This window comes from Petromyzon marinus, chromosome 46, assembly GCF_048934315.1.
Source record: "Petromyzon marinus isolate PM22_M1 ecotype Great Lakes invasive population chromosome 46, UKy_Petmar_22M1.pri1.0, whole genome shotgun sequence".
Lineage (NCBI taxonomy): Eukaryota > Metazoa > Chordata > Hyperoartia > Petromyzontiformes > Petromyzontidae > Petromyzon > Petromyzon marinus.
In genome coordinates, this window is record NC_133712.1 from 9,340,076 (window position 1) to 9,356,440 (window position 16,365).

At 41.6% G+C, this 16,365-nt stretch overlaps 1 protein-coding gene across 1 annotated transcript; it reads left to right on the forward strand.

The window, feature by feature from the left end:
* The first annotated feature begins 2,207 nt into the window (after positions 1-2,207).
* On the forward strand, positions 2,208-14,920 carry LOC116952226 (class E basic helix-loop-helix protein 41-like). The gene is made up of 5 exons (XM_032971386.2): positions 2,208-2,565; positions 2,682-2,745; positions 7,176-7,283; positions 10,224-10,335; positions 11,210-14,920. Exons 1-5 carry the CDS (start codon positions 2,489-2,491, stop codon positions 12,142-12,144), a joined length of 1,296 nt encoding a protein of 431 aa, XP_032827277.2. The 5' UTR covers positions 2,208-2,488; the 3' UTR covers positions 12,145-14,920.
* Positions 14,921-16,365: the final 1,445 nt, after the last annotated feature.

The window sequence follows — 16,365 nt, forward strand, 5'->3', positions numbered from 1 at the left end:
TATTATCCACCTCCCAGCTTACTCGATTTTGACCGCCTGTTATTTGAATGTGTGTTTTAATGCATCTTCTTGGATTACAACATGTATAGTGTCAGTTGTCTTGTTAGTTTGCGTTCGTCTGGCTGTCAGAGTGTATCAGCATTATTAAATTCTTCCTTAAAACCCCGCGAATCTTATTGGTCCATTAGCCTGAGACATCACCGCGGTTCTCCACATATTCATATACGTAATTGTGGCTCTGCTGCATCAAGACCTGCTATGGGGGTATTGAAGAACACACGTTGTGTATTAACGATGTAATAGAGTACTGTACTGTGTATAGGACGTCCACCGAGAAGATGGAGTGATGAAATCAGCTCGTTTTCAGGTGCTCGGTGGATTATTACGTCGCAGAATTACACATGCGGTGACTTTGGGAGGTCTTCATTCAGCAGTGGATTAACCATGGCTGATGGTTTTGGCACATTATTTTCCATTTGTAGTTTTGGAACTTTACTCATTAATTCCTCCACCCATGTGGAGGGTTTCGTCTACCAGACTGTGTCGTCTCATCCGCACTGTGTTCAACCACCACCAACACACTGCAAGCCACAAAACATAAAGATTTTCCGTATGGGCTTAACAAGCTGTTGGGGAAAGTGCTGTTAGCGAGCGCCTATGAAGCCTGGCACGGTACACGAGGGGGTGGGTTCCCAGCACTACGCCGGAACGCCTTTGTCTCCCCAGTGGAGATGTTTTTAAACACCGCACCAGTTAAATTTTGATTTAAAGCTTTCGTGACTGCAGTAATTCATATTCTTAGCTCTTTCGGTAAAGTCACGTTGAAGGGAAACAATAAAATAATAAAATATATATAAAACAATAAAAAATTCTCACGACGTTTCGACCATAACACAAACGGTCGTCATCAGGTGTGTCGGTTTGCATAAATAATGTATGTTTCCCTTCAACGTGACTTTACCGAAAGAGCTAAGAATACCGCACCAGTTACTTATTTGAGGCTGAGTAAGGGAGGCCCAGGACCATTTCAGATAATCGTCGCTGGTGTTGGCCGTGAGCAGGGCACGAACTCGGGTCGCCAGGGTTCGTAGCGCGGCGCGCTAACCACTACACCACCGCTCCCATAACTCAGGCCACAACTCATTCCCACCCGGCACCACCCGTTCATCACACTCCAGGCCACAACACTTTCTCTTTCTGCTGTTCCTTCGTTCGCTCTGCTCAACTTGAGAGTCCTTTGCCCAAGTTCTTACAGTAACCTTGCTGAATTCAAGAAAGCTTTAACGCTTATCTATAACCGGCCAGGTGGCTTATTGATAGATTTAGAACAAAAAAAATCCCCACTCGTGGAAGGTTTTGAGTTAAATTCCCGGTCGGGCGCGGGGGGGAGGTTAACTGAGGCAATCATTTCTCCGATTGTCGATCAAACACCACTTTGTGATGAAGTCAACATTTTAGTTTGCTTATGAAATGTACTCGTCCCCACCGTAGGAACGGGGAGATGGGGCACCACCTCAGTGCTCGAGTGAGCGGGAAAAATCACTTTGGAATTGACGAATACAACTTGAAAAGTGCTGTTTGTTGCTGGCCGCTTAACGTTTTGGAACCGAGTTCAGCAGCCATGGTTTAAAGAACAAACCCCCCCCCCCCCCCCCCCCCCCCAATAATACTCAAAACTGAACCGCCTTTTTTTGTTTTCATGGTCATGTTATGTAATTGTGCAATTGTTACGTACACGTACGTGTAGTGCGATGTGGAAACGTTATGCAGTGCCTCTTTAAAACGAGAGAAAGCAGCTAAATAATCATTTAACTGTCACCCGCCTGCACGCGAGGCGCCGCACGTTCAGGGCACGTGAGCTGAGGGGCGGGGCTCGCCCACCGTGAGGGGGCGGGGCTAGCTGTGTTGATTGAGGGCAACGGGGGGGGGTAGCGGGCGGGGGTTGGGGTGTGATGAGGGGGGGGGCTGCGGTCGTGGGCGGAAAGGGGGGCGAGCCGGGGGGGGGGGGGGAGTCGGGGGGGGGAGTCGGGGGGGGGGTCACGTGTTGCGGGCGTCTCGTCTGGTCGCACACATGGCGCGCGCGGACGGTCACGTGACGGTGTAAAGATGGGTGGGGGGGGGGTAAAGAGGGGTGGGAAGTAAAGACGGGTGGGGGGGGGGGTAACGACGGGTGGGGGGGGGGGGACGCCCCCCCCCCACCCCTCTTTACCCTCCCCCTCTTTACCCGCCCCCCACCTCCCCGTGCGGCGCGCGAGACGACACGGGAGGAGCGAGAGTGGCGTGCGACGAGCCGAGGTAGCAGCAGCAGCAGTAGCAGCAGCAGCAGCGTTCGCGCCTCTTCGCTTTCCCGCGCAAAACAAATAGCGGGGGGAGCCCCCCCCCCCCCCAATTCATGTACGATTTATATCTAAAATAGATTATATTATAGGAGAGCAAATCACTTTCCCTCAGAATTCAACTCGCAATTCGACCGCGCGAAAAAAAAAAAATGTTGAACATGGATCACCGCGTTCCGAATTTTAATTCCGTGAAGGGGGACGAGCTGGAACTGCACGACTTGAGGAGGTGGGTTGCAGCAGCGAGTGGTCCGGTGTTGTTTCGTTAATAACTCAACGACGTTGTTGTTGTTGTTTATGTTGTTGTTGTTGTTGAACCGTAAGTTGTTTGTCTGTTTAATGCAGCGTGGAGTTCCCGCCGCTGTACGTGCTCAAAGGCGGCCGCGCGTTTCGGAGAGACGACCCCAAAGTGAGCCTCTTTTAACGTTACTTATTTTTTAAGTTAAATACCTTAAAGTATGTACTGTGCTAATTATAAATAAGCAAGCAATATAACCACAAATATGCACGCTTTACTGATGTCAATTGCCAGACTGTACCCTTTCACACAAGCGAATGAAATTGCGTATTTGGCTGATGTTTATTTTCAATAGTGTATTAATAATTCATTTGTAAAATATAAAATACTTCTTTCATATGTGTAATGTGTCGTTTTGTATGTACATGGCACGTCATCGCTGTAATTGTATGTTTTGGAAAAAAAATATTTAATTAGACATTTACAAAACTTTTGACCTCCCTTATTTACAACAAAATTAGTTTGCAACAATTAAAATAATACATTTGAACATATCTGAACTTCCATTAAGTTAATGCATCTGTGGCGATGATGCGACTGCGTTTGGCAGCGATGCACAATTTCAATAAACAACTCAACACGTATCGACTCGGCGACGTTTCGGGGCAATGACCTTTCATTATGGAACACCTTGATTTAAAAAAAAATACATTTAACTTTGGGTGAGAGAACCCACTGCAAGGGAAACCTTGGGTGGAGGGCGATTTGCATACATCTCATTGAATGAATAGCAAATTATAAAACGCAATGCTCATACATTTGAGCACGTTTTGTTGTTGTATTGCCCCACGTAAGCATTACAATAAGTGTTCGTAAGTCATAGGGCTCTCAGCTGTCACGCTTTGGTGCCCAATATGAAGAGATATGCTTTGGGGATTGTTTGGTAGCATTTATAGAGAGATGGACACAAACAGGAAAGGAATGGATTGTATGAGTTTGTTGTAACGTTCTTACCCGCCACCGAATGGACATCTGTGAAACAAGAGCTTTATAGCTCATCGGATTCCTCCGGTTTAAATTAATAATCTGATTCTGAATTTGCTTACCGCTTTATAGCTCATCGGATTCCGCCAGTTTAAATTAATAATCTGATTCTGAATTTGCTTACCGCTTTATAGCTCATCGGATTCCTCCAGTTTAAATAAATATTCTGATTCTGAATTTGCTTACCGCTGTGGATGAACATATCCCGCAATTCACCCGGTCTCAGATATCTCGGAAGCTAAGCAGATTTTGAGCCCGGATAATTATTGGATTGAGCCTGGATAATGCTTGGGCATAATTTTGCGGGCCTCCTCTGTGCGTTGTAAACGTTGAGAAGTCTTGAGCCGGTATTCGTGGTGGTTTCCAATGGTGGAAGACAAATCTCGTGATTAAACAATCACGTTAAGTCTCAGAGGGATATGATATACTATGGCCTCAGTCGACCCTAGCAAAGATTTAAACTCTTTCCCCATTAGCTGTGCCGCTTTATGTTTTAGCAACTGATCTATTATATCCTACAGACATAAAGGTCGCAATTAACCTTGTGTGGCATTTAAAAAAAAGAGTGGTGACCTTGACTGTGACTCAAACCAATACCCTGAAATTAAATAATCAACCTCTAACCAGAACAAATTTTTCATATTATAGAATTATGGATCACTAGAAATCTGAAAAACAAGACTACAGTATATGGACATGAATCTACCCTGTTTATCAATCCTCCCCACATTGGACGGGTCGTGGGGGTTGACTATATTTCACTACACTGGTCTAAGCGGGTTTATGATGATGTGGAGCATAGACATGGGAATACAGTACAACAATTGCTATCTCTGCACTGCCCTCTGCTGCCCACAAAGTATCCCCCTCGGCCTGTAACTACCGGTGTTATGCATGGTCTTTGCCCATCAAAAACAGTGTGATATCTGCTTAGCTTTCAAGATCTGATGATCGTTTGACATTATGGGTGCTTTGGTCATAGGCAAAAGCAGAAGTAGTACTGTGGAATTTGACATTGCAGAAGAAGCATTTATTTGCAAATTAACGTTTGGTAGATTTGTCAGTGCATACTGAAGTTATGCACAATAACAGGCTAATTTATGGTCGCCTGGGTTTTTCGTCCCACCATAGTTAGGAAAACACATTTATAATGTAAGAGCAACTATGCAGGTGAGAAAGATGTTTCTCATTTAAAACAGCAGGTGTGTGGCCATTGAAAAATTAGCACACAATCATGAGGCTCATCCAGACCACTTGTGTTGTTGAAAGACATTCTTGTAAAAACAAATAGCTGCAAATGTATTACAAACGTGAACATATATGAGATTAGCTTTTTCTTAATATTCTTCAAAACGCATTTGACACAGCAGTAATCTTTTTACATTTACTGAAAATAATTTTCAGATAGACCGTTAGGAATTACTTTTATATTCAAATACTGGAACTGACTAGAATATAATTTTGATGAAAATATCATTTCACCCATCCCCTATTTTTTTACAGTAAATATTGGACAAGAGTTTTTATGATGTATTGGTGAATAATGAAATCTACATTTTGTGAATTAATGCAAAGGTATGATAGAGAAAAAGTTAATGATTTGAGAATAAATTAATTTATTTGAACAATTTCTGCTTGAAACATACATTTTAGTGGTAAAATATGTGCTCCCATCCCTCGTCTTAAAAATTTTTTTTAACCAAAAGTGCCTGTGAAACAAGTGGCCCAGAAACTCCGTATTTGTACACAAACAACAACTCAGTAACGAGAACTTAACGGCTCGGAATAATGACACTTTCCTCCTAAATTAAATGTCGAATTGCAAAATGACTTGCTTACGTTACATTCTTTTACAAGGCTCAAACCGGTTGTGTATAACGGTGGACTGGCGTCGACTTGCAAGCAAACCACTTGCGTACACCGAGAGCGTTCCCCTCCATTGCAGCGACGAGTGTGACATGTGCTCGTTTAGCGCTTTATTCCATTTGACACATGTACGGGGGGGACAGTGCTCTGTAATCTTTTGGTTTTCCTTTGGCACAAACACCCATGGATTATCGAGGGTGCCATTAGCAAAAAACTAAATAAATTTTCCCTTGCCTAGGGGGTCAGATGCCCGTCAATTTAAAGCCCCGTAAGCTGTCCACTAAATCTGGGGAGTTGGCAAGCACGAGGGGCTATTAGGCTACTGTCATTTACAAAGTGAGACACATACTTTTACAGTCATCGTGGCACTTAATTATTACACATTTCATTGAGACGTCCAGGGCGATGACCATGTACTTTCATTGGGTTAAAATGTTTTAAGTAATTACATTGATTGAGCAATTTTCAAAATGGTTACTGCTACACCCTGGACATATTTTACTGTCTATGTAGGATGAATGCGGATGTTCAGAATAAACACCTCATTTGAGACTCGTACATCGCATATCCTGGCTTGGACAACCACATCAGAACATCAACAGGCCAATGTGCAAATTTTAATAAATGGAAATCAGAGACAAAGCACAGTGCGATTGTGGCCATGCAACCCAAACTATGGATCTTTTAGTAAACCACTGTTATCCTGCGCTCCTTCAACGGAGGAATAGCAAAACTACACGCACTGTCTCCAAAAGCCCTCATGGCTAAACTAAAACATGTAGTTACATTTTACAAAATAACGTACGTCAAACAAATATATCCAAGCATATATTTCCAGACAAGTTTTAACATGTTCTATTCAAACAGCTTCATAACTGTGCTTGTGGAATGCATGGCACCATTTTGATAACGCAGTAGAGAATACTACTTCGTACAATATTAGTGGGTGGCCAAATTACGGCTCACGAGCTGCATTCAATTTCCGGGCAATTAAATTGTGGCTTGGTAGATACCACAGCTTATTTTAAACTTCTTAATGTACCTTTATTTTTGTAGAAACAGGAACAACCTATGGAATTAGGAGTTGCCCAGGGGCACTCGCCCCTGGCAGCAGAACCAAACACGAGTACACTGCTCCCGTATATATTCAGAAATTCAAAACCATGAGAGAATCGGCCGCATGACCACCCCGCATGACCTGCTCAGAAAATGTGCCCTTAATTGTATCTCTGTATGTTGAACTTCTTTCGCGCCATACGTAGCCAACCGTGTTATTTAAACACGCTCTGCAAGAGCACTTGATTTTTCATACTTTTTTGAATTTTAACAGTTTCTTTAGTGGTTGGCGTCCATGGCTCTTGGCTATATGATGTTGTTGATATGTGGCCTGTATTGTCAATAAATTTGGCCACCCCTTGTACTGTGATTAAACAGTCTATGGCCTATTCCTGCAACCCAAAAAGATAGACATAACCTTGAAAGATAAAATTCAGTAAGAACTCATTCTAAGCTGTTTTCAATATAAAAGGAAGTTTAGAACTCTCCCTCGTCTTTAAAGATGTCTTTGAGTATTCTTAACTAAACCCAATAGCAGCATTTATTTTCTTAACATTTACAGCTGAAGTATCTACAAAGTTCACTTTTATTGTTATACATGTCAAATTCATGTTTTGTGATTTGTTTGTTTTCAGGAGGCATACAAGCTACCACATAGACTCATAGAGAAGAAAAGGAGGGATCGCATTAATGAGTGCATCGCACAGCTCAAAGATTTGCTACCTGAACATCTCAAACTATCAGTAGGTCCTGCACAAATTCTGTGTTTAATATTACTTCAACCTGTGTCTCACGTAATACTATTTATATGTCAGAGTATAATATGAGCTTGTATTGATTGGATTTTGCTGAGGTTTGTATGTTTACTTTCCATTGCTTAAAATACTTGTTCATTACAGTTATGGTTTTGGAAACTTGCATGCGATTATTTTTGTTCAATCAAACATGACACTTACTTACTTTTGGATTTGCAGTGCATGCAAGGAGAAGGAAATTGTATGATGTTTGTTTTATATAGTATATATATATTTTTTTATCAGTCAAACTGTTGAAACATGATTGGGAATTTTATTAAAAAGAACAGTCTATTAAAATGTTGTAATTTTATATAGGCAGCAGTATATACATATAGCAAAAACACAAATGCAGAACAGAAGTCAATACAAATTCAACTCAGACACTTATATAATAATATTTGTAATTAGAAGCATTATTGGAGATATAAATGTAGTATTTGACTCCACGTGAGTTAATGATGTATTGAAATGAACCATAAAATTCACCTTCGATGGAGTTTCTCGCATAAAAAGGACATCTCTATAATGGACATCAATTTCAGATTATTATTGTAAATGCCAGCCACCTGCTTGAAAGCACATCTATTATAAAGCAGGCGAGAAGTGGCTTTCGCATAATGAAAATTGTCTTGAGTGCAGTCGCGGCTCCCTGACATCCCTTGTTCTCCACTCTGCTGTCGACTCAAAATCCCACCAGTGCCACCGTTTCCTAGCAATGGCACGTTTCCCAACAACCACTGTGCCACACTACCTCCCTCCTACTTTCTCTCCCTCCATCCCTCCCTCCCTCCCACTCTACCTCATTGGGAAAGCACAGCTGGTGCAGGTTTTTGCACCTCATGTGGAGGAGGAGAACAAATTAATACTTATTTTAAAAGCATGCACATTTTTTTCTCTCTCAAAATATGGAAAGTGTTCTTTTTTGCCCTCTGATTTTTTTTTATTTGCTTGCATTACAGTTTTGAAAGTAATTATGCTGTCTTGAAATATTACCTTATTTTTCTTGGCATTGCTGTAGATTGTAGAATATTTGTATCAGCAAGGCATAAAACACACAGTAAAAGACTTAGTTATGCATGAGGCATTTTACACAGACAGCTAATTTTATAATTGCCTAAAGGGCAGGTCACGGTCTTATTAAAAGTTGGAAATTATGCACGAAGTGTCTCAAGGTCTTTAAAAAATGTCTCGGTATAATGGATAAAATAATGAACATGCATATATTTTGTATATTCCCTTCAACGTCACTTTACCGAAAGAACCAAGAATATGCATATATCAGTTATTAATGGATTAATTTAAGTTTCAACTGTTCCTCTTGTATTACATGTAATGCATGTGTTATGGTGTAGTTCTTTGTCTTTTTAACCTCTACTATGAGATTACACCATCAAACACTTCAACTAGGAGTGCTGAAACTATTTCCAGCGTGCTGCAATGCAAACCCGTAATGGGTTACAATGCGATGTTGATAGGCAGACATAGTGCACAAGGACAACATGTTTTAAAGACGTTTTCTTCATAAGCACGTGTCGTATAAGCCAAGGCAGATTACATTTAAAAGTGATACATTTTCCTGACGTTTAATTATCCAGAAACCCAAGTACGTGTTTATAAACGTGTCACCGAGTCAAATCTGGAAGCGCACAAGTAAAGGCATTACATATTTCTGCCTCAATATGTATCCTAGTTCTTAGCCAGTGATTAATGTTTGAGGTTAACGTGATCCATTGACTGCTTTGTCATAACAAAGCAGCAATCATTTATCATGCACAACACAAGAGTAACCATGCACTCAAACTTGTTTACATAAGATTGGTAGTCCACCGCGGAATATACTTATTGTACTGTAGCCAGGGCTGAAGTTATTTCTCTGCACTTAAATCAAACTTATTTGACAGTTTTGTAATGGAGTACTTTATCGAAGTAAAACGATGATTCATTTCAGTCATACATCTAAGCCCTACACACTGGTCTGTTGGCCACGTAAACAACTCACTGGTCAAAAGGGACTGGTACTTCCACAAATTTCTATATGGCACTTACAATTACCTCATAGCTCAATGTGGTTCTGTATAGTGCGGTCTGATGTGACTTCCATGGAATTTAAATGCATTTCTATTAAACATTAGACCCTTTGTTCCAGTCAGGTGTGTCAACTAATTAATGCAAGCGTTTGGAACTAAATTTGCAAACTTGCAAAAGGTTCATTGTGCGTCACTCCATGGTACACAATGCAAAACAGTCTTAGAAGACTGGGTATTTAGTACTGCATTTAAGGATATTTGTGCTCACAGGCAAAATATATCATTCGTCTTTCAAACCCTACGCGTCATATCAAATATATATGACGATAAAAGTTTTCTCTCTGGATTCCTGTCTGGCTGCCTGGCAATACCCGATATATTAAATATACAGTACACAGTGCAGTAGATAAGACGACAACAGTCAGCTGTAGGAAAAGGATTTTAAAAGTGAGAGAACTAATTCTGAATTGTGAAAGACACTAGATGGTACGTATTAAAAATCATTTTTTAATAGATACTCAAATTGTGTTGGGCTTTCTTCATTAGATCCCTTTTTTTCCGGATCATATTGTGCAAACAGTTGCATAGATTGATCTTCACTATTATTATTCAACAACCAACAGCCTATGCACCTTGCCATCAGGTCTAGAAAACACAATCTAAATTAAAGCAACATTTAATCAACCAATCAGTGCAACCATTAACCCATGTCAAGATATTATTTCCTGAATAAAACAAAAAAACCTCAATTTTAAAGTCATTGTCACCTTCATTCACATGTCTGCTTGCACTCGTTTAGCATTCTGCACATTTGCACATGTAATAATGCGTGTGAATACATGTTTACGTGTGAGTGTAGACCCTGGGTCATCTGGAGAAGGCTGTGGTGCTGGAACTGACATTGAAACACGTGAAAACACTGACTTCTCTGACCCAGCAACAGCAAGAGCGGCTTAATGTACTGCAGAAAGGTGTGTGGCAGAACAGAATTGCACCACCACAGTTGTAGACTATAGAAAGGAAAAAAACGAGAGCATTTTTTTCACAGCCAATTCTATGGCAATCAAATTGCATTCCTTAAAACCAGAATGCCTAAACTTGACTTTACAACTTAAGCTAGTAATGCTATGTTCATTGACACTGTACAACTTAACTTTAGTTTCATTTTAAAATAAACACACATATAGAGGTAGAATATAATTTTTGTATTCCGATTTGTATTCTTACAAATTCCTGGAATCTTAACATACATTTTTGATTACGTTGGTACATGTAAGTGATCTGCAATTCCATGTACTCTGTTGTCATCTTATTTTTTATTGTAATGTGGAATTGAACTTGCCTAGGGTGCACTTCGTCAATTTTTAGTTTCAGAGTAAATGTCTCCGTTTTATTATTGATTCCTATCAGATAAGGAAATATAGTTTTGAAACTGATACAAGAGGATCCGTTTTTGGTTAAAAATGTGGAACAGAATTTGTTTTTTTTCATTTCTTCTTAGAATTGAGTGAATTTGGGATAAAGGAATGAAGCAACATGGATTTAGACTGCGCACAACCACACATGTGAATGTGGGTGGGCAATACATAAAGGAATAATAATTTAGATTATTTCGGCACCCTTAACAATGGAACAAAATATACCACTGTAATTTGTTCGTCTAAGGCAGCCTCACTTGGTCTCAATATTCTTCTTTCACGTGGATGCTGCATTGGGGATATTTAACCAAATTACATCAAGGAGTAGCACGAGGGAGAAAACCAGAGTGCCTTCATATGAGGGGATACTATTAAGGGTGTATGCACAATAGACTTCACATCATGTCTGCTGTACTGCTTGGTTCAGGAGAGCAGCCGGAAGTCGACGACCAGACTGGGCTGCAGGCTTTCCGGCTGGGCTACCACGCGTGTGCGCGCGAGGTCCTCGCATACCTGGCGCGCCAGGAGAGGTGGGGTGCGTGCGAAGCCAGCAGCCCCGGCCTCCTCAGCCACCTGCAGAGGGCTGTCACGCTGGGCCTTCCTGACAGCGTCGCGTCTCCTCTCTCCGTCGACCCTCGCTCCTGTACCGCCGCTGCTGCCGCCGCCGAAGAAGAAGAAGAAGACGGCGGCGGCGGCGGCAGAGGGGGAGCTGGAGGGCCGCACTGCGTTCCCGTCATCCGAAGGGGCGCCCTCGGAGGTGGCGCCGCTTCTGGCGGCACGGGGGCGGCGGATGTGGCTGGCGACGCGGCGCGGGCGTCGTCGACCAGCGACACGGACGGCGACAGCGGCTACGGCGGGGATGGTGGCGCCCGGTGCGCCGGCGGGGGCGGCTGCCGGGAGGGGGCGAGGGTGAAGCGCGAACGGGCGGCCGAGCGCGCGCCCGACCGCCGATCCAAGAAGCGGTGCCTCAAGGTGGAGCCCCAGTGTCGTCGGGCGGACGCAACGGCACCGCTGGGCGGCGAGCGGGGAGCAGGTTGTGCGTCGGAACTGGCTACGAACGGGCCGAGCCAGCCCTTTATCGTGCCCTTCTACCTGGTGCACCCGGCGGCGGCGGCCGCGGCGGCGGCGGCCGCGGCCGCAGCCGCGTACGGGCCCGTGGTGGAAGGCAAGGCCACGCACGGCTTTGCGCCACTCCTGGACAAGATGCCGTTCCCGCTGCTCTACTCGGGTCTGCCACCTGCGCTCGCCGCTGCAGCTCTGCACAACATGCAGCAGCAGCAGCAGCAGCAACAGCAGCAGCAGCAAAGCCTATCCAGCATTGGCACTCCGAGCAGCCCGGCCTCCGAGGACGATATTGAGTGAGGCTCGGAGATGAGTAACCTCTTTCCCAGTGCGAGCCTCCGCAGTTTGTGTTTTCCATGGATTCTTTATTTTTAAGTTCCCCACTGTCTTCATAGCTGCTATGAACGTTCTTACCCACCCCTACTGGACATCTGTGAAAAACAGCTTCATAGCTCATCAGATTCCTCCAGTATAAACAAAGTCTAATTCTGTCTGATGAAAGTAAAACTTGACTTTCTGGAGGCTCAATGAACAATTTTGTTTACAAAGTCCATTGTTTTCTACCCAAATCCACAAGGTCACTTGTTTTTGTGAGACAATTAGAAAAATGCCTGCAAAGCTGCATCGACCTGCATTACCATGGTTATGTTTTAGAAATCACGTTTTGGAAAGAATGCTCATATGGGCATTACTTAAAGTGAGTGTTTTGAAATGAAGGTGGTTACAGTGGGTATTAGCAAGTTTTAAATGATTATTGTAAGAGAAATGTGGATGGAGTCAGACCTACAATGTGCCTAAAATGTGGACTCTGAAGGTGAATTAAAATGAAAAAAATGTGTAACACACGAACGAAAAATATACATGACTAAACACATTTATGAACATCTATTTAATACTGAAGTACATTTTAATTATGGAAGATCACACACACACACTTTCATCTACGTTGTCTGTCACCAAGTATTGCGTTCCAGAATGCAGTGCATTAACCTTTAAATGTGGTGCAGTGAGAGTTGCTGAACACTGGTTAACAAAATCAACTATGTACAAAGTTGTTTCTGCATATGGACCTTAATGCTTACAAAACTTCATGGGCAGTGTTGACGTGAATAGTACAGTTTGCTATATTTTTTTGTCACGGTGGTGCAAATATAGATATTCCCAGACCAGGACAAATTGTCAAGTTGCATGTGTAAAGAAAGAGTCATTACAAATTAAAGTTGTTTGAATCGCTTGGATTAAAAAAAAGGTTGTGGTATATAATTTGGTTCTGTTCAAGTTGAAAGCGCATCTCAAATTAACAGCGGTCAATTCATGGAGCTTTGTAATATTGGCAGTGTTGGTTTACGGTCTGTGGATGCTACGGGGGGGGTCCAGCAATGCGACTTTAGTCACAAAAACCCATGTAGCTTCAACTGTGTGGTCTAAACGTTATAAAAGCAATGTTATTGTTAAACTATTTAAGTATATAATAAAGGTACATACTAACATAGGATCAGTACTTCGCTTTAATGATAATCACGATAGTGTTTTGCGTGGTTTTCCGTGCTTTATAACTTGCACTACCTTAGACGCTTGGATTGTTGCTTTCTGTATAGGGCCTTTCCACATTAGGTTTCAATGTTTGGGTAATATCCACTCTTGATCATGTTTAACAGAATTAGGTTTTGTGCGCAGGTCTGAGCTTTAACAAGTTAAGTTTTTCCGTCACAATTTACATTAAAAATATAATCATAACGGTGTTAAATATTGTCCATTTCTGAACAATCACATAAGTTTTCATCAATCCTCATGAAGAAAAAATTAGGATACCTGTTAATATAACTTTATATAAACAATAAATTCACAGTATAGTAATGGTATGAATAGAGAGCAATCATAACATTGTTAATATGACTAAAATAAGTATGTAGCCTGTACTGTGTAAAAAAAAATGCCACATTGTTTGCACGTTACTAACGTAACGATTTGGCAATGCATTCACATATACAAAACACTCAAACTATGTATAAATGGCCAATATAAGCCTGTGATGAATGATGATAGTGGCATAGCTAGCTATATGTTGGCCAACATAGGCCTGGGATGAGTCGTAATAAAGTCATTTGGCTGTCAGTAGCTATTGTGCTGTTGTAAGGCTCTTAAAACAACAGTGTACAACAATTCAATTACATGATTACAAGCAATTTGCTTTTGCCTCGTGTATAATTCTGCAAACGATTTAGAATTTGTTTTGTGTAATTTTCATATGCAAAAAAAACCCCATTACAACAGATGCAAACTTTACCAAACGGCATAACATTTTCAGACAGGGTCTGGCACTCCAACAAACGGAACGTTAATTTGGCTTGGCCCGAGAAACGTGAGAGCTAAGTGTATATATTTTGTTCAAAATTTGCCATTTTTTGCCTACATTTAGGCGAGGCTGTTTTGTCTTAAAATGTTTTTTGGAGAAAATAAATATTTTTGTAAAGGTGTTCGAGCAACAGAATGTACACGAAAATGTTGGCGGATGACTAAAGTTTGTTTTCCTCTACGCTATCATTGTGTTAGTCTGCCACTAGTATTGCTGTACATTCTGTATGTACATGTAGTAGTGTCACTTGTTGCTGCTTCTAATACGATAAATTATTTTAAAACAAGTTATTTTACATTTGTTGTTTTTTTCGACGAGGAAAGTGAATGGAGGTTCACCAAAGAAGCAGGAGAGACGAGAATGTTCCAGACTTCACTGTAGCGAGACAAATGCACTAAGATTATAAACACATAGTGGATCGTTTTAAAGCTATATTGTTCGTAAATAAAATTTAATCTTTAGCCTAACGAGAGTGTTCTTACGTTTATTTTGTTGAAATAATGCGATACCTGTGTGACTCTGTTGCTCTGTTTAAGATTGCATTGGCCTACGCTAAATTATACGCGTCTTATTTTAATATATACAGCGCCTTGACCGAGGGGCTATATAAGCCAGTGATCACACAACTTAGAAATAAATGTGTTTGTTGAGCATTAACTGTAGCTCACTCATTTTTTGTAAGTTTAATTTGTTAAATGGAAATAAAAATAGGAGACAAACCTTTCGTGTTTCAGGAAGCACCTTGTTATTTTGTTCCTTATGCAGCACATGGAATAGCACGCGTACATTTTACATAATATCACTGTGAACGCGCACTTAAATGCATTTCCAAACGCTTTCTTTGATGTAATGGAACGATTGTATGTATGCATGTTGAACTTCTTGGGCAGCGTACTCATCGGAGGTGCAGGGGAAGGACAAACTAAACTAAACGCAGTACTAAAGAAATGCGTTTTTAATTGATAACAATAAGATCACTACTCCCGAATAGAGCGTGTGTGATGTTCAACAGATTTCATGTGCATAAAGTTTTGAATTTCTGCTTAAAACCTGTTTGGCTAATGCAACTACAGTATAAATACACCTCAAAACACATTTCATGAGGATGTACATTAAATGGCAACACTTACGTAAAAAAAATACCTTCATTAAATCGTAGCAATGTAAAGCGTGACCGACATTTTAAGATAAAAAAAATGACCAGCAAGAAATTGTAGAACATTAACTGTTTATTCATTGGCAGCTCTTCGAGGACAACATTCGATTTTTTTAGACACTTGAGTATTTGTTTTAGAGTAGTGGAAGGAACTGGAGTAGAAATGACGGAAGGGAGTTAATAAAGTGTTGCTGATTAGTTATTTGCGGATGGCGGAAGGAGGTTGTGGACTTCTTCATTGCGGGAGGCAAAGGAGAATGCGTTCACAGGGGTGTGGATATATATGCCTATGTGTAGTGACATCGGGACTCGCGTCATATGTTTGTTGAACTTATTTCGCCTCGTACAAAGTCAACCGTGCTTATTGGAGATGCGGGGGCATGGGTGACAGCAGCACTTGCAGGCAGCTGTACTCACGTTTTAACCATCGAACAAAGACGGGTCACTGCATCGCGCGCTTTCAGATGCTGCTTCTGCGGCCGTCTGGAACGCTCTTCCGATATTGGGAAGTCACTGGAGCTATGCACTTTTAAGTCTAGATTAAAAAAAACTAATTTCTTTAGAACTGCTTTTTGTGTTTAGTTTGCTGTCTTTCCCCCGCACCTCCGCTTAGCACGGTTGACAACGTACGGTGCGAAAGGAGTTCAACATCGTACATACATGGACGAGGCATGAGTGTTACGGGGATAATGTTTTCCCTACACACGCGCCATCTCTTCGAGACGCGTGCTGTCACGAGTTCGACTGCACTCTTTCACACAAATCAACGGGAGCCGGGCAAGCTTATTCTTTAATAGCTTCGAAAACCTCGCTGTACAGCCACCGTAGCAGAAAGTGATTGAAGCCCACTCAACTGCTCATTACAGGACGCATAATGAGATTCAGCGTTGCATTGTAGGTTCGGTGTTATTCAAAATAATTGATTCAACTGAAACATGACCCCTAGATAATGGAAAAAAAATCGTTAAATTACACAGCAGCGATTGACTAGTTGCATGCATACTGCACA